The sequence below is a fragment of the Prionailurus viverrinus genome, chromosome A2 (assembly GCF_022837055.1).
Source record: "Prionailurus viverrinus isolate Anna chromosome A2, UM_Priviv_1.0, whole genome shotgun sequence".
In the NCBI taxonomy this organism is placed as follows: Eukaryota; Metazoa; Chordata; class Mammalia; order Carnivora; family Felidae; genus Prionailurus; species Prionailurus viverrinus.
In genome coordinates, this window is record NC_062562.1 from 10,581,451 (window position 1) to 10,598,675 (window position 17,225).

General features: G+C 53.6%; 1 protein-coding gene across 10 annotated transcripts in view; it reads right to left on the bottom strand.

The window, feature by feature from the left end:
- Window positions 1-17,225, bottom strand: part of BRD4 (bromodomain containing 4) — an 86,536-nt gene that overhangs the window by 15,285 nt on the left and 54,026 nt on the right. For 8 of the 10 annotated variants that reach the window (XM_047850637.1, XM_047850633.1, XM_047850630.1 and 5 more), the window contains exons 3-11: window positions 16,689-16,826; window positions 15,230-15,365; window positions 13,224-13,513; window positions 12,164-12,526; window positions 11,142-11,270; window positions 4,546-4,755; window positions 3,510-3,709; window positions 2,890-3,185; window positions 1,752-1,862 (exon numbers count right to left, since the gene is read on the bottom strand). In XM_047850637.1, coding sequence (XP_047706593.1) covers window positions 1,752-1,862; window positions 2,890-3,185; window positions 3,510-3,709; window positions 4,546-4,755; window positions 11,142-11,270; window positions 12,164-12,526; window positions 13,224-13,513; window positions 15,230-15,365; window positions 16,689-16,826 — 1,873 coding nt within the window. Of the gene's footprint in view, window positions 1-1,751; window positions 1,863-2,889; window positions 3,186-3,509; window positions 3,710-4,545; window positions 4,756-11,141; window positions 11,271-12,163; window positions 12,527-13,223; window positions 13,514-15,229; window positions 15,366-15,965; window positions 16,094-16,688; window positions 16,827-17,225 lie in introns of those variants that run through there. The other 2 variants (XM_047850640.1, XM_047850639.1) reach the window with 2 other exon arrangements.

Below are 17,225 nucleotides of genomic sequence, written 5' to 3' on the forward strand. Positions count from 1 at the left end.
CCCACCTAAGGCAAACACACCCCAAAGAAGAGCTTGGGGATCAGGGACAAAGGCCACAGTCACAGATTCGCAATGAGGACTTGCCGGTTGGGTACCACGATCTACGTCGGGGCCAAAGCAGTTTGCCCTTGGCCAAACTGCGCCGTTTTAACAATCGGGTCCCCTGCCAATTCCAAGCTTTGGGGTTTTCTTTTGGTCACTCATATACTTAGGAGAAAAGGTTGTGACACCCCTAGCAGGAGCAGCGTGCTACAAACTGCAGGAGGTGCAAAACCCCAGAGCAAAGGCAAACCTGCGGCATGGCTGGCACAGAAGAAGGTGAGAAGTCAGGGGCCACCAGGAATGCTAATTGGGCCCAAGAATACGGTCATTCATCCTGCTGAGGGCAGTTGGCGCTGACTTCCTGCCAGCCCTTCCTGGGCGGGTATGGGGGTGTGGCGCCCCCTGCTGGTTGACAGATAAAAAAAAAGCAATGGGGGGGGGGGGTGCTGGTTAGAAGAAAACGACAAAGAATGGAGACAGAAGGGCAGCAAACTGCCCACAGCAGTCTCTGCATACAGCGGAGCTCAGGAAATATGGAACATAGCTTAATGACTTAATGACTCTCATTTGGGCCCACTGGAGACAGAATCTGGAGTCTTGGAGAAGCCCTTAGCCCACCTCAAGGCAAGCCTCCCACCTACCTGGGAAGCCTGGTACCCTTTCCTGTCAAAGCGGAGACACAGAGTGAGAAGGCCCAGAAGCCCTCCTGTCCTCAGCTTCCCCAGAAAAAGGCAGGCTGAGCTGACAAGAGGACCCAGGTGTGCACACGCCTCGAGAGAGGGGTCACAAAGCTACTCTAAGTGTAAGGGGCCTCAAACTTCTTTGGCCCAATCAGATCACATTATCTTCATAAACTGACTACGTGGGGCTTACTATTAGTTTTAAGTCAGAATAACATGCCAGAGACGAAACAGGTATATGAAAGAAAACACCCAGAAATACACTTCCCACTGAGGATGCACATACCACAGCCTGCCTGGAGAGGCTGCTCGGCTGATGGCACCAGACCTGCCCAGAGGCCAGCCCGCCCCCCCAGACTCGCAAGGCCACCCCCACCAGCTCCAGCTCACAGAACAGGCTGGTTGCCAGGCTTCCTTTCTAGCCTCTCCGCCGGGCCAGTGTGAGGGAGCATCTGCCCCTCTCCCCATGCTCCCTGCGAATAATCAGGAAAGCGCCCCTCTGCAGGAAAAGCTTCTCTCCTACCACCCTGCAGCTCTCAGCGTCTCCACCTGCCCTTTCTCACTCCCACTTCCCACAATGAAGCTGCTGCTCAGGTGGGCGGTAGGGTCAGCCAGGACACCACCATGGGGCACACGTGCAGGCCCACGTGTGTGCACACTGCTTTAGGGGCAGCCAATGCAGCTGTGAGCACTCTGGGGCGAATGGCAGAGCCCCGAGCCTGGTGACAGCAGGGTCGAGAGCAGGCCGCTACACACGTGCTGCTGGAGCACATCACCTGAACAGCCGTGCTGCATGCGACCGTGACACAGGAAGAGACTGTAGGGCGGGGCGGGGTCACACTAACACTGATGCCACCACTTGGGCCCCAACACCCAAAGTCCTCACCAGGCCCCCCGAGCTCCCCAGTGTCCTAGCGAGAGGGTTACCGTTCTTATTATGACAGCCGTCTCTGGTCTCAGGTAGCCTGGACACGTGACTGAGCCAAACACAGGGAAGAACGTGACAAGAAGCTCAGTAAGACATCTAACCTGTTTCGGAGTCTTCACTGTCAGAAGAGCTGGACTCGCTGGTGCTCTCCGACTCCGAGGACGAGAAGCCCTTCATCTTAGAGGAGCCAGCAATCACATCAACTTTCTCAGCTGTAATAAAGCAACAGGGACACAGTCAGGCAGGGCACCGACCTAGGGGGCTACTGCTGGCCACAGGAATAGCCCAACCGCCCGCAAGAAGGGCCAGTGGGCTGCTTCTACGAGGCCCTGACCAGTCCTACTGTGTGCCAGCCAAAAGCTTGGCGTAATACTAGAATTTCAAAGCCCCTCCAATCTCTCAATACCCTATGCTGGGTTCACCAGACAGTTAAGAGACAAGGCAGGAAGTAATTCCCTGACATGAGGGACCACTGAGCTCAGGCTCCCTCAGCTACTTTTCAGACAGTGGGTGCAGGGGACCCCAAGACATGACGGCAGGGACAAAGCAAGACGTGAAAGAGCCCCGGGAGTCTCCCAGCACCTCGGTGCGTAGACCGAGGGCACAGTGTCACTGTGCAGCACCCTAGGGAGGAGCCCGAGCGCCCCAGGAGTCAACGTGGACTGGGACAAAGGCTGCATACAACACTCTGATGTGGATATTAAGTCCTACTGGTCTCCAGACAAAAGCCGTGAGTTAAGATGAGACATTTTCAACAGGCAAGTGCTGCCTGGCAGACTGTTGTGGAGGGGCCCGTGTCGAAGCAGAGAAGCAAAGCAGGCAGTGCAGACCTAACATCTTTCCTCCTGGCCACTGCACCTGGCCCTCACCCTCTGTTCTAAAGAGGTGGCAGCAGGGCGGGGGTGGCTGGCTTTTGGGGAAGACCCAGTGGTAAGGGCAACAAAAGCTGCTGCTCAGAGCAAGGCTGAGGACACTGAGGTGCAGGCAGGCCTTAGATGGGTACCGGCCAGGAGGTGGAGAATGGCACCACCAGCCCAGGGTCAAGTGTGATGTCATAGCCCTCCAGAGGTTTCTGTGTCGAGGACACAGCTTTTGTAACTGGAAAAACAGCCTACAGAGGGGGAGAGCCATGTCTGGAAGGCAAAGTTAATGGAGGATGCCCACTCGCCCAGCCTCCTCCCTGTCGGCCAGGGCTGGCCAGGACTCAGAGCACACCCTGCCCCAGGGGCCCAAGGGCACCTTGAGGTTTCCTTTTCTTCCGCAAACAGGAGGTTACGTAGCGCTCCAGTTCTCGAAGGGTGGACGGCTTCAGAGTCTCAAAGTCGATCTCAATCTCATCGGGGTTGGAGTTCTTGAGGGAGGGCTCCCGCGACTGGATGATGTGCACCACGCGGCCCAGTTTCTCACCAGGGAGCTTGTTGATGTCTAGGCTGAGCTGCCGCTTCTCCTCATACGACATGGGCTTGCACTTGTCCTCCTCCTCCGACTCGTACGCAGGAGGGGGCTTGTTCTTCATGGGCGCAGGCTCCTTCTTGCTATGAAGGGATGATGTAGACACCATTGTCAACGTGAGGCACCCATTCCTCCATCTGGGGCTTAGGGGAGGGCTTCCACACCCCCACCCAGATGGCCTTCACAGGAAACAGGGAGGCTGGGCAACGCCTTCCTGGGAGCACCCAACGGAGACAGACCGCAAACCATGCCCTGTCCTCACCTTCTGCTCCATGCTGCCTATCTTCCTTCCCTTCCCAAACACACTGGGTGCCAAGACCCACCCCAGGAGAAAGGGCGGCGAGGCAGCCTCCCTACCCACCGTGGCCAGCAGGGGTCCCCACCCAGGGCAGCTCAGGGAGGCAGACCTCGCATTGCTGTTGCTGCTGTTATTTTTCTTGGTCTTTTTAGGAGGAAGTTCCTTGGCTTTGCTCTTCTTATTCTCCTCCACTTCTTCTTTCTTTTTGTGCTTTTCTTTTTTCTTTTCTTTTTTGTCTTTCTCCTTTTTCTTTGGTTTGTTCTGCTGGGGCTGGGAGAGGGCTGCAAGCTGTTCGTGCACGGCTTTGAGCTGTGGAGCAGACAGGCAAGGTACACGCGCCCATCATCCTGATCTCTGGGTGGACCCCCGGGCACCAGGGTGCAGAGGAGGAGGGAAGCACAGGGAGGGGGCTGGCCCTCAGCCTTATGACCTGCCGCCTCACCAGATTCTTGAAGTGCCCACACCCACCCAGGCCGTGGACTCCGAGGATGGCCAGTGTCCTCTTGGCTGGAGAAGCTGCCCAAGCTGGCAGATACCAAGCTCCACAGCCATCCAGGAGGAGGGTCCCTGAGAGGCTGGGTACTAAGGTCCTGATGGCTGGCTTGTAGGGCCTCAGGAGAGATGGACATCCTGGCTGAGGCTCCCCCTTTCAGATGCTGGAAGGATCTAGAAGCCTCGCCTCTGCCCGCAAAACAGCCATGTCTTCCTACCTCCACACCCACGGTGTACATATATGCAGTTGACTCTTGAACAATGTGGGTTTGAACTGTGCAAGTCCACTTATATGTGGATTTTTTTCCCGATCTATACGGTACTATGAATATATTTTCCAGTTCTTATGATTTTCTTGATGTTTCCTTACTTTGCCGTAAGAATACACTACATAATATGTGCCACCCATAAAATAGGAATTAATCGACTCTTTACGTTACAGGTAGCTTCTGGTCAACAGTAGGCTGTTAGTAGGTGTTCTGGGGAGCCAGAAGTTGCACACCGATTTCCCACTGCATGGGAGGCCAGCACCCTTAAACCCCTCATCCCGCTGGAACTCCAAGCTGGGACTCGCCAGGTCATGGAGAACCCTGGGGAGACTGCCCGGCCCATGCATTCTGGGTGACTGGGAACGGGGCTGCCCACATCCTCACCTGCTCCTGGAGCTCGGCCAGCCGCTGGGCTCGTTCCTCTTCAGAGTCATCGGTGGAGCTGTCACTGTCGGAGGAGCTATCGCTGCTGCTGTCGCTGGACGAGGGCGGGGCTGCCACTTTGGTTGGGGGTGGCACCGCTGGGGAGGACACGGCCACCACAGGCTCCTCAGGCTCGTCTGGCATCTTGGCAAAGCGCATCTCGAACACATCCTGGTTGGGGGGGGGGTGGGGGGGGTGGGAGCCGTGCCTGTGAGGGCTGCTGGGGCCCAGGCATGGGTGGTGGGGGGCTGCCTGGGATGTGGCTCAGCATCACCAAGCCTCCTTGGCTGCCGGGCTTGACTCAACAGGAAGTAAGCAGGAGGGCCAAAGGGGGCTAGGCTGATGGTGACCACCCCACACCCCACCACTAAGACAAGGGGCTGGGTGAGGACCCTCGTCAGCTCTTCCAACATTTCTCACAAATTTCACTTTGAAATGTCCTTCTGACATGGCTTGGCACCCATTCTCCAGGAGACACAGGCCAGGTAAGTACATGTGACCCATGTCACAGGAGGCAGCTGGCCCACTGAGGACGTCTGTGTGGAGATCCTAGATAGATGGCAGGCCGAGGGCAAGACCCACAAACAGTGCCTTGAGGTTCTCATTAGGTCAGTGCTTGCTCAGCACATCCCGAGGGCGCCTCCTGCGTGCCAGGGCCGGGCACTAAGATACAATGATGAACAGAACAGGAACCTCTGCCTGCCTCCGGTTCACACTCCCTCAGGGAGCAGGTGGGGTCTTCAGTTTGAGAGAGCATTCCAGGCAGAGGAAACAAACAGCACATGCAAAGGCCTGGCCCTGGAGTAAGCGTGCCTCGTGCACAGACCAAGGCCGGCAAGGCAGCTGAGCCTCTGCTGCAGCAGGCACGTGTCCGCCCCCACCCCCTCCTCAGACCACCTCTGGGGCACCTGGGCAGAGCCATGCCACTGGCTGAGGGATCTCCAGGGCATGGCCAGCAAGGTGGGAAAGGTATAACAGAAGTGGATGTGGGGGCGCTGGAGACAGGCTACAGGAGGGAGTAAATCTTGTGAGGTGCCAGAGACCCAACCACATGCCCAGGGCTGTTAAGCACAGGATCCCACCAACCCAGGATTCCGAGACCTTCCAACTGTAAGTCTCAGGAATCCGATGGAACTCCACATGGGGTCACAGAGCTTGGGGGCAGCAGCTTTGTCTGGGCACCTAGGCCCAACAGCCCTGCCTCACCAGCCAGCCGGCAGGTCCCTTCCTACCCCAAGGGCTCCATGCTCGTAAGCCCAGTGATGACTCAGGACAAAGAACAGCAGTGAAAAGAACAAAGTTAGCTTCCCAGAAGGACTGCAGGACCTGCTTTAAAAGCCTAGAAAATGTCAACGTAGCATCTCACGCAAGAGAACGGGCCTTCCCAAGTGTGAACTGATGCTTCGGAGCAGCATGGCCCATGAGGCCTGGGAGGGCCGTGTGTGGCTGCTGTGTCAAACAAACTAGGCTACACTTGACACAGCTGGCCCTAGAAGCCTCTCCTGATATCTTTGGAAGCACAGCTTCAGATTTTCTGTCCCCAAGGCAGCTGGGAAAGGGGACGACCCCTGGGCAGGTGTCCTCCCCAACTGCAGTGTTGTCCCCTCCCCTCCAGACCACCCAGTTCAGGCTCCTCCAAGGCAGTTCCTGCTCCCAGCAAAGTGACAACCTGGATTCTGCTGCATAAGTGGTTTTGCTACTATAAATTATAGTCATTTATACAGACATATCTAATTTCTAATTTATACAGAAATACATTCTGGAGCAGGTCGGGTGGCAGAGAAGACACCCAGAAGGCATGAGCAAGAGACTGTCACCACCCTGGCTAAAGGAGACAGGGGCTCACACCAGGGCAGAGGCCCCCAGTGTGGCAGCAAGCAAGACCCTTATTGCCCACAGTGCCCTGGGTCCCCAACAGACCCACAGGAGCATCCAGAAAAAGCCAGGCCTGCTGCCAAGGAGGAGGGGGCAGGTTAGAGAAGTGTGCCTGAGGTGTCAGGACCCCACAGAGGGAGGAGGGTGGCAGCCATGGCCGAGTACCTGGTGCTGCCGGGAGGTGAGCTTTACCAGGTGGGAGCTTCCTCATGCCACTTATGTGTGTGCCCAGCATCTCCTGCCAGCTACCAGACAGCTCTACCCTTGCCACTAGGACATCCCTACTCCTCCCCAACAGGCTGTGGCTGTGGTGGAAATGGAAGCCAGGACTCGCCCTGAGGCCTCTCCTAGGGTACTCCCTGGCCCTGCTCTCCCAAGGCTCCAAGACCAAAGAGCAAAGAGCACAAGCCAGGAGGCCAGGCGGGCTGGCTGGCTGGGCAGTCACCGCGGGGCCTACAATCTGGGGCTGCTGGCTTCCCTGTCGCGAGCAGCTACAAGACCTGTCATCCTCCCATCTGCCCCGGTTCCAGTAGGGGGCACCCTGCGAAATGCACTTGGGCTTGAGTGCCAGCGAACCTAGAGCTACCGCAGAAAAACCTTCCCGCGTGGCTGAGACAGACTTGCACCCGTATGGTAAAGAGAAACGATGTGCTCCCTGTCCTCAAGGAGTGAACAGTTATAAAGTACTATTAAGTGTTAAGGTGGAAACAGCAAAGGACTGGTGAAGAGTCCCTGGGAAATCTGAAACCTAAGGATGAGGGTGGGGTGTGTGTGTGGGGGGAAGGGGACGTGATACCAAAAGCTGCAGAGACCTAGCAAGGATGTCTCAAAGGAGAGAAAGTTGTGACTCACGAATCCAGGTGCTCATCCTGCTGGCCAGGTGGAAAATGGGGGAGAGGGTGTGGGGCCAGGCTAGAGGACGCCAAAACCGAAAGAGACGCACCAAGGTCAAAGGTCTTGTGAGGGAGGACACTGAGGCGATGAGCAGAGAATACCAACAACCAGCACTCTCTAGGGGAGCAGGGGCTCGGGGCTTCCACACTAGGGCTGGCAGTGTCTAGAGGTGGACCCAGCTCCTCTGCCCAGCATGCCATAACCTCCACCCACACTGCAATTCTCAGCATCAATCAGCAAAGCACACTGGTTTCAGAGCAGGCGTCTCCTCTTGCTAGAATGTTCACTGGGTCACCTACTCTGGGCTGCGTCAGATTCAAGGGGGAAGCACACCCTCCACCCCTCTAGTGAAACAGCTGCCTGAGTGCCAAACGGTCAAGCACGGCCAAGCCCGGATACAGCTGTGGGGCTTGGCCGTATCTGGGCACAGCGAGGCTCAGAGGAGGGGGGTTGTGGTGGGGAGCAGAATGCAGGCAGTGGCAGGCCACTAAGTGCCGGGTGCTAGAGATGCAGCTGTGAGTGCACACACTCAGAAACACACATTTACATACGCCCGAATAGCTTCCTGCCTCTGGGATCTAATGCAGGATATGCCAATGCAATTTTCATTTTTCTTTGCTATAAAAATAACTGCACATCACCTTGAATTTGCGCTTTTTCTTGCACTAAAACTCTGGTAATCTACAAGGGCGCCAAACTCCCTAAATGACTCCTCGATTCACAACAGAGCAGGCAGTCTACATGGCAGTACCGCCAGCAGCTCTGGGCCTACCAGATGGACTCACGGGCCTCAGCCCAAGCCACCTGTGGACTGAGGAAACCCTGAGCCCAGTCACTCCTGGCTGTCTTTGTGACCATGGCTGCCAGGTGGTAGGATGTGTGTTTTCTAAAGGCCTAGAATTTAGAGACTGGAAGAGGAAAACAAAGTGGATTCTTTTCCATGTGATTTTCCAGGTAAATCCCAGTTCTTGGGGACAGTCTAACTAAGAGGAGGCAAGTCTAATACCTGTTCAAGAGGCAAACAAAGGTTGGGGATTTGCTGCTTCTCCTTCCCTCTGGACAATCTAGTCATCCAACCATGCTGATCCAGGAAAGCTTACGAGGAAGAGGAAAAAGACTGAAATGCCACAGAGCAACCAACTTCCAGACAAGAAGCCCTTCACATCGACTCTGCATCTGAAGCAGATACCTCTCCACCTGCCTCGTGGCAATGGAGAAGGAACATCACTTCCTGTAACACAGCAACCCACCCTGAAGTGGGCCAAGCGGGCTAGGGCAGAGGCCGCCCCGTGCTAAATGGCCCACCCTAGGCACTGCCCCTGCCTGAAATGGACCCTCCTTCAGGTCAAGGACCTCATCTAGTCCAGCCTGGTATCTGGAACAAAAATGTTCAGAAAGAGGCTGCTGTGAGGAAAATAGCCCAGTGGTCTCACTATGGCTAAACCCCATGTTTGGGTCATGTTCATGCCACTGCCAGAAGGATAAAAATGAAAAACATAAAACCAGGGGAACCTGGGTGGCTCAGTCAGTTAAGTGTCCAACTTCAGTTCAGGTCATGACCTCACAGTTTGTGGGCTCGAGACTCGCATCGGGCTCTCTGCTGTCAGCACAGAGCCTGCTTCGGATCCTGACCCCCCCTCTCTCTGCCCTTCTGCCACTCATGCTCTCTCAGAATTAAATAAACATTAAAAAAAAAAAAAAAAAAAGACAAAGCCAAGACATAAAACAGGCACAGAAATTAGGGAAAGCTAGAATATACCGGAGAGTTCTTTCTCTTTCTGATTTATTTATTTATTTAAGTTTATTTATTTAAAGAGAAGGTGCATGCGCAGGGGAGGGGCAGGGAGAGAGGGAGAAAGAAAATCCCAAGCAGGCTCTGTGCTGTCGGCGCAGAGCCCGACGTGGGGCTCCAACTCATAAATTGTGAGATCATGACCTGAGCTGACATCAAGAGTTAGACGCTTAACTGACTAAGCTACCCAGGCTCGGCCACTCTCCTTCTATTCTTTTTAAAGTAAAGTAGGTCAGAATAGCAATCTTGGTGCTGACACAGAACTTGTTTTGGTTTAGCTGTTTGCATGAGGGCAAATAAAGGGTAGGAGTATCGATCTGGGAAAAAGCTATCTCCCTCCCCCAATCCTCACAGAACAGTGGGAAAAGGAAGTCTAAGACAAAGATCTGAGGGCAACACTGCCACCTGGTGGCCATGTATGAGAATTGCCATAAAATTATAAAGCCTGAACTCTTTTTAAGGATGGGAAATGCAGAAGTAAACAACGGAAAAGCAGCTTTGTGAAGAAAGCAGAAAGCACCCCCACCCCAAATCTCAGGGAAAATAAAACCAAATAACAAGCAATAGAAACTAAAATAACGTTCAAGGCTGAGTGTGCATTTCAATAATAGCAGCCAGGTTCACACTAGTAGTAAGTTTTTATTCTATCCCAAGAGTTCCAGGACACATCCTTTGAACTAAAGCAGTCCCTGACCCAGACAGAGGCCAAGGGAAGGAACGGGAGAGATGGAGCCTTGGCTCCAGTGTGAGGAGGTAAGAGCCACTATGATGGTAAGTCTGGGACAACTGTGGAGCTAACGGAACCAGGAGACGGGCAAGCGATGGGTCTCAGGCAGCCTCTGAGCTGAACGGACCCACAGGTTGCCAAAGGCATTTGCGAGTCTGCACTTGTGCCCTGTAAGCACTCCACAGACGGGTGGGAAAGACAGGTGTGAGGAAGCCTCCCACCTCGCCACCAGGTGGGAGTGGGGCATGAGATGTGCAAACCGATCCTGGGCTTGACCAGAGTGCCTGCCTGTTGTAACAGCAGGTGATCCACCCCAGGGCCTGCTCTGACACTGAGAGCAGAAGCAACCCAGGGCTTTGGGGATAAGGAATTAGATATTTTTATGTGTGTAGGCTTAAGAATTTTTTAAAAAGCAGATTATAAAAGTACTAAATATAGACTTTATTCTCCAGAATTTTTTTTGAAGATTTTTTTTTAAGTGATCTCTACACCCAATGTGGGGCTCCAACTCACAACCCTGAGATCAAGAGTCACATGCTCTACTGACTGAGCCAGCCACGTGCCCCAATTCTCCATAATTTTTAACCCCTGATCTTTCCACCCAAAGATAATCACTGCTGAAATCTGGGTACGTTTTTCCTTTTTTAAATAAAGCAAAGTGAAGTCAGTTCACACATTATGCTGTAACCTGCCCCCCTTCCTTCCACTCACATGTGCACTTTACAGGGTGCACACCCAGACCAACTTGAAGGGGCCACAAACCCCAATGGCACCCATTAGGAAATTGTGGCCTCACGGAACACCTAGAAAGCAAAAGATTTCAAGGCTCTGGTGAAGAAACGTCCACAGCTGAGCAGTTACTTCAGCTCACAACTGTGTCCAAGTGCCTACCTAACAAGAGTGTCTGCCACCAAACGGAGACAGGTCTGTTTTGGAGAACAGATTGGGCGACATACAGCACATACACTCTTCTGGCCAAGGGCAACCGAATGCAGGTATGGGGCAGGAGGTTTTCAGTGGGATACACCAAAACAAAACCCCAAATGCCCAAGACCAAAACCAACTGTCCTGCTTTATAATAAAATAACCTCAATTTTATATTGACGCACACGCTATTCTGACTCAAGTTCATCTTCAAAGCAACATGGCATTATACCAAAGCAAATGACAGGAATAAAATCTATGAAGGGCCATACAGGCCTGGCCCACCCAGGACCCCAGAGTGCTCTACTGCAGGATGTTGTACCTGGAGCTTCCCCAGGGCCTCACCTGGAGCTTGCGGGCCATGGCCACCACCTCGTGGTCAGGAGGGTTGTATTTATAGCAGTTGGAGAACATCAATCGGACATCAGCACCAAATTCCTGAGCGTCGCGGTACTCGCGGGCCTCCAGTTTAGACTACAAAGACAAGACAGGGCCTCCTTAGTTATGCCCACACCTGCTCCAATGGGGACGTGACAGCCAGGAGGGCTGCCTGTAGGAGCAAGTCAGTTTTGCAGCGGAGCAGAGAAGAGATCATCACCTTGGTTCTCTGTCAGGTGGACAAAAAGACACTCAAAAGCAAGTCTCAGGGCTGGGAAATGCCCTGCTAGCATGCCAAACCCACCCATCCTGGTCACTGTGACTAAGGACCAAGTGGACACAGAATAAATGGAGACAGAGCTTCAGCCAGACTGTAAGAGAAGGGCTGGGACCAGTTCTGACTTGACATACACCTGTCTTGGTGATATGGGATAAGACACGGGTCAAAAGGAACATAAGTACCGTCCCCTCTTCTGTCTGTCCCATGTTGGGGCAGGCTTACTCTACTCCCAGACAGAAATGCAAAATGGCTTAAAATAAATAAACATAACCAAAAAGGCCTCAAAATACAACAATGAAGATGCCAGCACTTGTGTATCTCCTCCTGAGAGGAGACATCAAGACCCACTCCGTGACACCGGGCCTGGCAAAGTCATCAACTCTCAACACCTCCTGGAACATTAACTGTGTGCAAAGTGCCCATGGGCACTAGGGCCCAAGGCCACAGAGGGCTTGTCCCCAGACCAGAGGGCACAGCATTGCTGCTGTCTGGGAAGAAAACTCCCAAGCATGTGGTCCTGGAGGCCGTCCCCTACAACTCCCAGCAGGGGGCGCTGGGCTGCTTTGAGCTGGTGAGAAGAGACAGCTGCTAGGGCACAGTTCAGAAGCACCCAGGGCCTGGACCCTCCTCTTGGACCAGCCTAGGAAGTTCTGACTTCTCTGTCCCGGGGAGCCCTGCCTCCAGCTCGGAGGGGGGGGCATCTGCTCACCTTGATTGTGCTCATGTCCATGGGGTGCTTGATGATGTCACAGTAGTCGTGCAGGCCCAATGCCTCTACGTCCACAGGCTTGTAGAACGGCCAGGCGTAGGCTGCGTGCTTCTTGGCAAACATCTCCTTGAGGATGCCACTGCAGCACTTGAGCTGCTCTGAGACCTTGCTGCTCTTATCCGACACTGGGTGCTGCTGAGAGTCGGGCACGTCCTTCTTGGGGGGCTTCACAGGCCGGCTGCTCTCCCGCCGGGGGCCCAGCTTGGCAGTCTTAGGCTCCGGGGGTAGTGATGGTGGTTCATGAATGGGGTCAATGGTGGTGGGGGTGGTGGTGTCTGCTTTCCTCTTAACTCCCTTCTTTGTCTGCCGAGAGCACAGGGGTGACAAGCACGGTCAAAGGTGACGGCCGGCACAGCTGTCCCTCCCTCCGCTCACTCCTGCAGCTGGGTCCTTTCTGGGGTTCCAACATCCACAGGGAATGGGGCTCAAAGGTAACTCCATGGGTGAAGGACCGAGGCAAGAAAAGACCTGTCCCATCACTCTCTCTGCAGCTGGGACAGGACCTGCCAGTGGCAGGAGAAAGCACACACGCAGGGCACAATCTGCTCCCTGGAGGCCACAGAAACCTCCTGAAGCAGCTTCCCACTTAATGCCAGGGAAGCCGCTCAGAGCCAAGCCTGGACACATTGGCCCCCCCAGGGCAGGCACGTCTCAGAGACTATAAGGGTGCCATCTGCAAACATGCACAGTCTAAATTAGAACTAGGGAAGGGGCTGGGGGGGTTGGCAAGCCCTGGGGGGTGGGCTCAACTATGGGACCTGTGGGCCAGCAGGGCAGCAGCTTCTAGGCCGTGACTTAAACACTGCACAGTGCCCCCAAAACACCCACAAAGTGCCCCAGGAGCCAGGACAAGCTCTGCATGAAGCGCCGGCAGTGACAGTGACTTGTCTCTTGCAAGCCTCACTGCTATGGAAGGGAAGACAAAAAAGAGGGGGTGCTGAGGTGGTAGGAGCCCACCAGTGGCCAGGATGGGCCACACGCACACACAGAGAATGCTCACCTTCACAGGCTGTGGGGTGGCCGCGATGATGGGTGGGTGGCTCTGCACAGGCTGGGGGTTTGGTGCAGGTGGGGGTGGTGGCTGAGGGGGCACCGGCGGGGCTGTCTGCAGTGGCTGGGGAGGCACCACTGTCATGACGGGGGTCTGAACGATGAGGTCTGGGGTGACCGCAGGGAAGGGATGAGGTGCAGCCTGCACAGGCGGAGGGTTCTGCTGAGGGGTCTGGGTCTGCGGAGGAGTCGATGCTTGAGTTGTGTTTGGTACCGTAGAGACGCCAGGTTTTGCCGTCCCTACCAATCATAAAAGGGACAGGTGATTAGATGCCGAACCTGACACATGCTGGCTGACCTCATGGAGACACTGTCACATGTGGTGAGCACACATCTGTGCGGGCAGAGCACATAACGTCACTGTAACTATTCGCCTAAGAGACAGAACAACCCGTACACCCCAGACCTTGGCCAAATTGGTCCACCTGCCCCAGGGATCTCTGAGAGCAGCGGCACACTGCATGCCACACCTCCTGAAGCGTCCTGGCTTCAAGTCCCAAATCGGGCACAAAGACGCCTTCATGGAGGCCGGGGCCAAAGGAGCAGGAAACACACGCTGAGAGTTAGCACCAGTCCTGTAGATGGGGAGCGGAAAAATGTTCCTTGGCACTTTTGGACAGAGCTGTCCTCATTCCCAGAAGCGCTGCCTTCTGAGTAAGCAATTCTGGCAGGGGGCCGGCATCAGCAGCCCTGGCCAAGGTTTCTGGAAACTGGCAAACTTCCACCTCCCTGAGCCACAGGAGGAGGCTGGACGGCTGCTGCCCTTTGTGACCGGCTCAGACTGCCTCCCTGCAGCTGCGCGGGTGAGCCCAGACACAACACCCTGCATCTGTCCCATGTGCAGACCAAACTCCTGGTCCCAGAGAGTAAGGCCAGGGTAAGGATACTGGCCACCCCTTGGCAGGACCCACGTCTACGGGATGACCCTCAGGACCACCTGTCCTTGGCTACCCCTCACTGCAGCAGGGGATTAGGCCAGCCCCCTTTGCTCCTGTGAAGCCACCACTTCTGAGCAGGGCAGGAAGTCAGTCAAAAGCCCTCTCTTTAGAGAAGCAAACACCCCACAGCATGGGCCACCTCAGCACAGAGCTAAGGATGGCAAGATGCAGAAGGCAGCTGTTAGAGCTTTTCCTAGACAGAAACATTTCACTGTTTCTCCTCCCTCCCCAGCAGCTGGCCTTTGGAATCCTGTGTCAGGCTGAGAGACGGGGGCAGGAAGCAGGGTGGCCGCTGAGATAGACAAGGAAGGGAGAGCTTCACTTTGACTTCAGAAGCATCAAAAAGCAGGCCTGGCTCGGACATAAGCATCTTAAGATAATTCAAACAACCAACTTCAAGGTTCAAGGATACGATTGTTAGTTAAAACCGCCACTGGTCAGGTGAATTCCTTTTCTCTAAAATGGGAGTAAATAATTCAAATAACAAAAATGCTTTGAAAAAGTCCCCCCCTTTTTTTTAAAATTTTTTTTTCAACATTTATTTATTTTTGGGACAGAGAGAGACAGAGCACGAACGGGGGAGGGGCAGAGAGAGAGGGAGACACAGAATCGGAAACAGGCTCCAGGCTCCGAGCCATCAGCCCAGAGCCTGACGCAGGGCTCGAACTCATGGACCGCGAGATCGTGACCTGGCTGAAGTCGGACGCTTAACCGACTGCGCCACCCAGGCGCCCCGAAAAAGTCACTTTTTAACCAAGGTCCATAAGAAAAAAAAGAAAAGAAAAAAAGAAAAGAAAAAAAAAAAAGCAGGGTCCAATTATTTCTACTTTGTGGGAGGTCACACACTCATGCGACCCTCTGAAAGGGGCACTTTCACCACTAAGCCTGACCTTACCACCACTCCCAGTTAGTCCCTCACTGAACCTGGAGAAGGAGACAAGATTGGGGAGAAGGAAAGCCAATGTCCTTGTTATTTCAATGTGAGGCAAACAGTGCTGGGGCACTAGAGGTACCCTACCTGCTTCTTTCCTCCCACGTCCTCTTCCTTTTGCCTGGACTATCATGATCTCAGTTTCTTCAGTGGGCAGTTCATTGATTTTCTGCAAGAAGAGCTTCTCCAGAGCTTCTGCCATTAAGACTATGTCATCTCCAGGCTGGAAAAGGAGACACGGGGGTGAGGGTCAGAAAGCCCTCACCACCTCTCTAGATAGAGCAAGAGCTGCCCACCCTGTGCCACCCACCCCCTGCCCCAAAGCATGAAGTATCATAGTCAGGGTCCTTCTCGATCTGAATCCTAAAGGGCCACAACAGTTATGCCACCAGATATCACAGAGGTTCACGTGCCTGAATCAGCACCCGTCCACCTGCACCTCCCTCTCTAGTCTTTTAAGCTCTGGCCTGAGAAACCATCCTAGTGCCTTAAGTATCTAACAAGCCCTGCCAATCACTGACAGAATCCCTCCTCTGACACAATTCCACTCCACTACAAATACTTGAATTACACAGGATTTCTTGCCACAGATACATTAGCAGGGCTCTGACAATGCTCCCCAGTGTTACCTTAAGGCAGCTCACTGGGGCTCGGGTCATGCCTATCTCGAACTACATTATGGGTCCCCACTCTGTTGCCTCATCTACGACATGCTGTTCCCACTCAGCTCTAAACTGAGAAGCTCATCTGTGGACATTTCACTGAAACCTAGTGATGAGAGCTGAGACTTTTAAAAAAACACAGTAAACTTCAAGAAACTCACCTACCCATCTCTTCTGGGCAATTTTACCCACTACACCAGCAGAGGTCAAAAGCTGAGTTCTGTATAGTGTCTCCCTCCAGAGCCGTTCTATATGAAAGGGTTGGTTTTAATCACATCTGTGGTCTGAACTGTAAACAAATGATCTGGCTTCATGGCACAGCCGAGCCGAAAGGTTTGGCTAACGGGATTAAGAAGTGACCTTCAGGTCTACAAGTGAGATCAGGGGACATTCAATTCTACGGCCACAAGTTGTCAATGGTCATGTCCACATTTCAGATGCGGCAGCCCCCATCACACCCTCTCTCACATTGAGGTTTCTGTTTGAACACACCTTTGCACAACTACATGTTAGTAGGCTCCTTCCTGACAATTGACATCACCCAAATGGACTTTTTAATGAGTTGTCACTGTCCTTCTCACACCTTCTCTACTACACATGCCCAAGAACCAAAATCCCAAGGGCACGAGAAGCACATGCTTCAAGCTAACAAGGACGGCTTGGAAGTAAAGCAAGGCCAGCACCCTCCTCCCCAAAAAAGAAACACCCAGTCACAGGCAAAGCCATGGGTCCCATTATTTCTGCCTCCAAATGATCTCCTCCCATCAGACTCTAAATCCCACCGGCTACCAAGCACCCCTGCCCACAGGCTCCAGATATGCCCACCTCCTTCTCCTCTCCTCCCCTCCCCTCAGGGCAGCTGGACACCTGCCACCACATCTCACCTTGTTGTAGATGTAACAATTTGTAAACATAGTGTTGAAGTCCTGGATACATTCCTGAGCATTCCAGTAATAGTTGTTTTCCAAGCGCTTCTTTATTGTTCCCATATCCATAGGCGTTTTAATGATCTTATAGTAATCCTGGAGAGCAAAAAGAGCAAAAGGCCAGTGTCACCTTCCCGGCCATGCAGCATTCATAGGTGGGCCTGTGGATCTCACTCCAGGAACACAGATGAGAGCCACGGCACAGACTGAAGCCGTTCCATGGTCTCAGCAAGCCATCTCAACGGGAATCCAAGACAAAGTGAGAATTAGGGAAGAATTCTTAACACGTCGGGTGCAAATCTGGAGGGAAAATGTCCAAGTCTGTCACGTGCCCAGGTCTGGGAACAGGTTGTCTTTACTGAGATCTAGGCTTTTTTTCCTTTTTTTGTATGATGTTAAAAGCCTTTAATTTCTAGTAAATAACAGGGAAAACATACAGCTCTTTGAAAAGCAGTCCTTATCTAGTAAAACAACCTACAGCAGGTTGTACTTTCT